Raw genomic sequence first — 7,335 nt, 5'->3', positions numbered from 1 at the left:
ACACACACACACCACACACACCCACGCACACCTACACGCAACCCATGACATACCCATGGCACATCCATGCACATCCACATGCACCCATGGCATGCCCATGGAGCACCTACGTGCACCCACGGCACACCCACGCAACCCATGGTGCACCCATACACACCCATGCACACCTACACGCAACCTACAACACACCCATGGCACACCCATGCACACCCACGTGCACCCATGGCATGCAGAGCCGGAGTGCTTTCTTTGTAGCCCCTGGACGCTGCTGATGTAGGCTCGGTGCGGGCCCTGGGACACCGCCTGTATGTGGGACACCGCCTGTGTGTGGGACACCCCTGTGTGTGGGCCACTGCCTGTGTGTGGGACACCCCTGTGTGTGGGCCACCGCCTGTGTGTGGGCCACCCCTGTGTGTGGGACACCGCCTGTGTGTGGGACACCCCTGTGTGTGGGACACCCGTGTGGGCCACCGCCTGTGTGTGGGACACCCCTGTGTGTGGGCCACCCCTGTGTGTGGGCCACCCCTGTGTGTGGGACACCCCTGTGTGTGGGACACCCCTGTGTGTGGGCCACCGCCTGTGTGTGGGACACCCCTGTGTGTGGGCCACCCCTGTGTGTGGGACACCGCCTGTGTGTGGGACACCCCTGTGTGTGGGACACCCCTGTGTGTGGGACACCGCCTGTGTGTGGGACACCACCTGTGTGTGGGCCACCGCCTGTGTGCGGTGGGGCTCTGTTTCCGCCACAGGCGCGGCAGCCTCACTTCCGAGCTGGGAGCGCGCCGACAGACGTGAGCGCGGGGGGCTCAGGCACACATTCTCTCGACGTCTCCACCAGCCAGCCAGGTTGCCCTCAGCCGCAGCGGGACCTCGTGCCCCAGCCCTGTCCCCCAAAGTCCATAAGTCGCAGCCCTGACTCCAGCACCTCAGAAGGTGACTGTTGGGAAACGGGTCTTTACAGGGCTGATTGAGGTAAAATGAGGTCACCGGGCTGGACCCTGGCCCAACACGACTGGGGCCTTCTCAGGAGAGACGAGGACACAGACGCGGAGGATGACCGTGAGGACATTGGGGAGGGGGATGGCAGTGCCCACTTGCCGAGGAGGGGGCCCTCCGGGGCTGGAGAGAGCCACCTCTGTCATTTAAGCCCCGACTGCGGGACGTTGACAGCAGCCCTCGCCTACTGACTCGGGACCCCTGCCGCCCGCAGGTGTCACTCCATTCCTCCCAGTACCTGGTAGCTGGGAGCCCGTGGTGGTCCACGGGGACTTTGGAGGTGGCGTCTGCCCCCTAGCAGTGGTGCTCACGGCGGTGGCAGGCCTGGTGGCAGGTGGGCTCGTTGCTCTGCTGGTGGCCCAGAGGGCGGGCCTGCTGGCCGTGACCCCCGGGACCGTGAGGCCAGCTGTCGTGCTGGTGGCATGGCTGGTGGTGGCAGGTGTCCTCGTGGTGGACGGGACAGGTGTGGGGAGGGGGTGGGAGGACATGGTGTCCAGGATCCAGCCCTTCAGCCTGGCGATTCGAACGTACACGCCGGGTCTCTTGGCCTGAGCACAGCCGATCCCCCAGCTGACAATCCCCGCCAGATAAAACACACCAGGGGTCTCCTCGCAGGCCAGCGGTCCCCCGGAATCGCCCTCGAATAGAAGGAAAGAGGGCTGGCAGTGACCACCTGGCACCTTCCCTCCCGAGTCCCCACATGGGTGCAGCAGGAGGACACAGCACGGCCACAGGGACCAACCCCCGCAGCCTGGCGCCCGCCTCCCCAGGAGCGAATGCCCGCTCCCCTGCTGGACAGCTGGTCCCACGTGTGCTGACCCGTGGCCAGCTTTTTCTCAGTTAACGTTTACTGTGCATCGTTTCAAATCAGCACGCGTGGCTCTGCGTGGATGCACCGCACTCGTAAACTGCTCCCTCGTGCTCTGCGTGGACGAACCACAGTCTCTGAGTCACGCATTTCGAGACACTGGGTTCGTCTCCGAATTTCCCCTGCTCTGCGGACTCCGCTGTACCGCAAGTCCCTGCCTGCCCTCCCCGCGGCCGGGGGAAGGGTGCGGGCGCTGGGTCTGCAGGCCGCCCGGTCCCCTGGGTCCCCTGCGTGCTACCTGGCAGGAGTCCACCTGGCCCTCCAGGAAGCCGGCGCAGAGCATCCGGTCCGTGAGGGAGAAGTTGTAGAGGGCGCTGCATGCCTTCTGGTCTATGATGCCCACAGACGCCCGCTGGAGAGCGTCTGGCTTCGTCGCTGTGGGGACAGGGGACTCAGCCATGGCAACAACCCGAGAGGAAGGTGCCACCAACCCCACTCTGCAGACGGGACGCTGAGGCTCCCGGTGGTGCAGGGAAACTGGGTCCCATCGTGAGAAGGCTGGGGCGCCCAGCATCCCAGCTCCGAGCCCTAAGATCTCGCTACTGTCCCCAAGCGGATTCCCTAGCGCCTCGGGTGACCTGCAGGGAGGCCACTCTGAGGTCTCAGAGGAAGCATCAGCTCCTGGGGGCTCTGCAGGGTACAGCACGAGGGCCTCCAAACTTTTTCTAGAAAGGGCCACAGAGTGAGTATTTTCGGCCTTGTGGGCAGGAAAGCAGTCAGGGCCATCTGTAAGCGAAGGAGCACGGCCGTGTGCCGGTAAAACTTCATGGAACGCAGTGGCGTCGGGCCGTGGGCCGGAGTTGGGAGCCCGGAGGACTGCGGGGCGAGTGGTCTGCGGGGGAGCAGAGGCCCCGCCGAGGACTCACCGTTTCCCTCCTGCGTGCTGCCCCACCCGGAGATCATGCACTTGCGGCCCGCGGGGAACTTCTGGGTGGCCAAGGGCAGGCAGATGGGCTGGACATACTTGCCGAAGACCAGGGGCCGGGCCAGCTCCAGGACAGCCGCGTCGAAGTCCAGGATGCCGGCATTGTACTGGGGGTGCAGCACTGCCCGCTTGAGCCCCATTTTCACCGGGCTCCCGCCAACGCCCGAGAGGGACACGGTGCCCAAGTGGGCCCGCACCAGCTCCACCTTCGTGCTGCCGACAAGGGGGAGCTCAGACACCCCTGCTGCCCCTGCAGGGCCCACATTCTGGGGGGGCACACGGCTGCTCCCCCAGAGCAACCCCAGGCTGGGACACCAGGGCCAGTCAGGGAGTCGGCCCGGCCACACGAAAGGCAATTACGGCTTATGACTCTCAGTGCTCGATGTCGTCTGGCTTGTGGCAAAGGGGTAGAGCACTTGTCACCCCCTGAGTTAGCTCCTATTTGTCCCCCAAAGACCAGCTCAACAGACTGTACCCCAGAACCTGCAACTCAGGCCCGGGCCCTTGAGATGGCTCCTTCAGGCCCCCCCACTTCTCCTTCATGCTCCCCGCTCTCATTTGTAGTCGGACATTCGAACACCCCAGTGTGGGGTGGGGGCCGGGGGGCTGCCTCTGCCATGGCCGCCCGATCTCGCAGATGGCCACGTGCTTGGTCGTAAGGGGTCTCTGAACGCACGGGGCCCTGATGGGGCTGGGGGCCAGGCGATGCGGGGCGGGGGGCCGAGGCGAGCCTTACTGGTTGAAGCAGTGGGCAGCCGAGAGCAGCCAGCGGTCCCCCACCACGGTGGCCCCGCAGAAGTGCCGCGAGCCTTCCTTCAGGCTGGCCTGCCAGGGCACCTCCCCTGCAGCCGCCCCGAACCCGCCCACGATGCGGGCGGGCTTCTCCAATGCCGGCCTGGCCCCGCACTCTGAGAGACAATAGAGAAGGGAGAAGGGTCTGGGCGCTTTAGGTCAGAGTGAGCACCTGGGCCTAGAGGGACCTTGGGACACGGGGGGGACACGTCCTGGCTCTGGCTGAGCCGGAGCAAATCACCCCAGTATACAGACGAATAAATGGAAGCTTAAAGGTATCCTAGGGTCCCATTCAATTATGTGGCACAGCCAGGGCACGTAGGTTAAACAGAGGAAGATAACTATAATGTGCACCCCCCGCCCCCTCAGCCTAAGCCCACCAGACACACCCGCGGCCCCTGAGGTCAGGTTTACGGCTGGCTGCAGTGGGGGCCACACCCCGGGACCATGGGGGCTCACCAAACAAAGGATCAGGTTATCATGGGATCTGGGGACGGGGTGGGAAGCAGGTGACATCTGCGTGAAGCCGAGTTTTGAGGGGCTCAGAGCACTGCGGGTTGTGGCACCATAACGGAGGATCCGGGTTGTATATGAGGCGCGACTAATTTTATACTAGGTGCGTGTCACCACAATTTACAAAAAAATGAAGTGAAAAACCAGATAAGCTGATTTCACTCGTCCTGTAGAAAAAGCCACACGCAAGCACGTCTAGGACGTTTTTGAAAAAACAAGAAGAGAGGTGAGGATTCTCGATCTGAAAACACACACACGCGCTGCACGTGGCGTGCCTGCCAGGACGCCCCCGGACACGCAACATTAGTCTCCCACCCACCCCCGGTCCCACAGCCGCGGCCACGAGCCTCTCGGTGACCGTCAGGGTGTCTGTGTTGCCCCTCTGCTGGATTTGCCAGCCAGTAAATCTGAAGGATGGCCACTGTGTCTGCCTGTGCGCACGACAGACGTCACTAATCGATCACCCGTCTCCACCCCACGGAGCGCTTCGGGAAGCCAGCACCACCCCATGCGCCCTGCGGGGGCGGGGGGCACCCGTGCTGCCCATCTCCCCAGGAGATACCTGGCGGCTTAGAGGTGGTCGCTGAATCAACAGGTGCGGAGCTGGGGGCCAGCGAGGCTTGGGTGGGGGTGCCCAACACCTGGCTCTCGGGGCTGGTGGGCCCGGCGGTGCTGGGGGTGGCGGGGGCAGGCGCCACTGTGGGGGACAGAGGCTTGCTTGCCGTGGCGATTGCCTCGAGGATCCAGTCCCGCAGCTTGGTCACTCGGGCGTAGACCCCGGGCCGCCGGGCTTCCGCACAGCCAATGCCCCAGCTGACGATGCCGGCCAGGAAAAACCTGCCCGACGGCTCCTCGCAGACCAGGGGGCCTCCCGAGTCACCCTGGGAGACAGGGACATGCCCTCAGGGGGAGTCAGGGCCCCCGGGCTCAGCCCCAAATCCCAGAGCTGCAGGGACAGAGAAGGCACCCTGGACGGGCCCGCTCCACGCGGGCTCACGAGAAAATGGGCCAAGAGGTCACACCCCAGAACCTCAGTCCCCTCCCCTGTATGGACGGTCAGACCTCGGGACCTTTAAGAGCTCTCTCAGGTCTGCCCCTGGCAGCTAAACACCCAGCCCCGATCGGCGCCCCCTCCGCCCAGTACCAGCAGGTCTCCGGTCCCAGTGGGTCCCAGTGGGTCACCCTCCCTTGGTGAGGGTGACAGTACGGCCGCCCTGCCGGAGCCGCAGACATCTCACTGGCGGCTGCAGACTCCTCCGGACGTGCCTGGCCTGCCCTCGCCCACCCCGACCTGTGACGCTCGGCGCTCACACCCAGCTCACCTGGACTCGCTCTCAGACACAGGCACCTTCTCAAGGCCGCTCATGGCCAAGGTTTCGAGCGGGGGGCTGGTTCGGTGGCACCCTGAGCACGGGCAGCAGTCTCTCCCTGCCCGCCCCCTGCCCCCCCCCCAGGCTTTACAAAGAGCAAAGCATGAAGCAGGGGACGTCCTGGATGTAGACCAGAAATTGAGAACGCTCTCTTCTGCTCTGGGAGAGGGTGGCCGCTGGGTGGAAACCCCGGGGGCCCTCCCCAGCAGCCCTGCGGGCGGGGCTCACCTGGCAGGAATCTACCTTGCCGCCCAGGTAGCCGGCACACACCATCCGGTCCGTGAGCGAGTGGCCGTACAGGCTGGCGCACAGCGCCTGGTCCAGCAGCTCCACAGTGGCCTTCTGCAGCATCTCTGGCTTGACCACTGCCAAGGACCGGGGAGACCAGCGGGTGAGTGTTCCAGGGCCCCGGGCGGTCCTCCCGAGCCAGGAGCCTACAGGGCCACACCCCTCTGCGCCTCAGTTGCCCTAGTGGCTAGCAGAGCGGCCGGCTGCAGCAGCGGCCTCAGAGACTGGCACACAGTAAGCGCCCCACAAACGCCCACCGAAGGGAACGCTCTCTGCCGGGTCAGCTCGGAGGCGTCCGGGTTCACACCTCGAGGCTGGGCTCCCCGCCTCCCCTCCCCTGCCCTGCTACCGCTGACTCACTGGCCCTGGCGGCTGGAGCCTCTTTTAGCCCAGCAGCCAGTGCCTCTGAGTAAACATTAAGTCACATTATATCATGTTTTTTCCCCCCCTCAAACCCTCCCGGGCATTTACCCCTGGCCCAGCCTAAACGCCCAGATCAGGACCGCCTACCCCAGGGCCTTTGCACATGCCGCTCCAGCTGCCCAACACGCTTGTCCCTTCAGAGCTGCCAGGCTTCCCCCTCCTGACCACCTGCTTACGGCTGGACCCGCCTCCCACCCCATCCCTTGTTATTTCTCTCCACTGCGTTCGTCATCATCTGTCACCTGTTGAGGATTTTCTGCCCCTAGAATTGCCATGTCCAGTACAGTAGCCGCCGGCCACGTGTCGCTATTTAAATATAGATTTAAATGCTTTCTAATGAAATGACATCTAAGATAGGTTCTCGGTCATACCAGCCAGGTCCCACGGGTCCCCGTAGCTTCTGGTTACGCTCTAGAGCAGTGGACACATAACCTTGTGTGATGTGTGTCTGCTTAAAGATGCCTTATTTAACATACATTTGTCAAAAGAAATAAAGATAGCTCAGTGCGGTCAGTTTTAAAATCCTCAGGGAGAAGCCCTTCTGTTGGTGACCATAGAAAAGGAAACAGGCATCGAGAGTACACTCTCTGGAAGGAACCAAAAGGGTGGAGGTGACAGAGGCTCTGTTCATCCCTCTGGCGACCAAATCAAACTCGTGATGGAAACAAGGAGCAGCAGCAAGGAAAAATCGCCTGGGATGTCGGTGAATAAGCCACACAACTAGGGAGAAGTCCAAGACAGCACCCCGCAAGGACAGAAGGCAGGATGGGGCGAGGACGCGGGGCGGACCGGTCCCCGAGCAGCTGAGCGGGACGGAGGCCTCGGCGGCAGCAGCAGCAGACACCTCTTAAAGAGGCTGCGACCGTGAGCAGATTTTCGCAGTGACAGACCTGCTCAGTCTGAGCACCAGTACCCGTTTGGCCGTGCAGGGGGCACCAGGGACATACAGGGAGACACTGTCGGAGTGGGGGCCCAGGGGAGACTCGCTCTGTCCAGAAGAGCCGGCGGTATCCTTTGTTCCCTGTTGATCCCTCCCCACTTCCCCTCCCCACCCCGTCCCAGTGCATAGACACAGCGCCGCCATAGCTGTGATGTCATCAAACTGGATAACAGAGGTCACTCCACCCAGAGGAGTCTCCGAAACCCCGCCTCCCCCAACT

The 7,335-nt window shown here is 63.3% G+C and overlaps 2 protein-coding genes across 2 annotated transcripts in view; one reads left to right on the top strand and one right to left on the bottom strand.

Moving 5' to 3' along the window:
- TIMM13 (translocase of inner mitochondrial membrane 13) overlaps window positions 1-795 on the top strand; it is a 5,683-nt gene extending 4,888 nt beyond the window's left edge. The window contains exon 4 of the mRNA XM_011372694.2: window positions 750-795. Coding sequence (XP_011370996.1) covers window positions 750-795 — 46 coding nt within the window. The remainder of the gene's footprint in view (window positions 1-749) is intronic.
- A 244-nt stretch (window positions 796-1,039) lies between these two features.
- The window catches only part of TMPRSS9 (transmembrane protease, serine 9), a 15,694-nt gene continuing 9,398 nt past the window's right edge, over window positions 1,040-7,335 (bottom strand). Inside the window, exons 3-8 of the mRNA XM_023538111.1 lie at window positions 5,693-5,829; window positions 4,657-4,975; window positions 3,526-3,697; window positions 2,731-3,002; window positions 2,103-2,239; window positions 1,040-1,634 (exon numbers count right to left, since the gene is read on the bottom strand). Coding sequence (XP_023393879.1) covers window positions 1,143-1,634; window positions 2,103-2,239; window positions 2,731-3,002; window positions 3,526-3,697; window positions 4,657-4,975; window positions 5,693-5,829 — 1,529 coding nt within the window. The 3' untranslated portion in view covers window positions 1,040-1,142. The remainder of the gene's footprint in view (window positions 1,635-2,102; window positions 2,240-2,730; window positions 3,003-3,525; window positions 3,698-4,656; window positions 4,976-5,692; window positions 5,830-7,335) is intronic.

The sequence above is a fragment of the Pteropus vampyrus genome, unplaced genomic scaffold, assembly GCF_000151845.1.
Source record: "Pteropus vampyrus isolate Shadow unplaced genomic scaffold, Pvam_2.0 Scaffold212, whole genome shotgun sequence".
NCBI lineage: Eukaryota > Metazoa > Chordata > Mammalia > Chiroptera > Pteropodidae > Pteropus > Pteropus vampyrus.
Note: the sequence above shows the minus strand (reverse complement) of the source record. Positions and strands in the feature narration are given on the sequence as shown.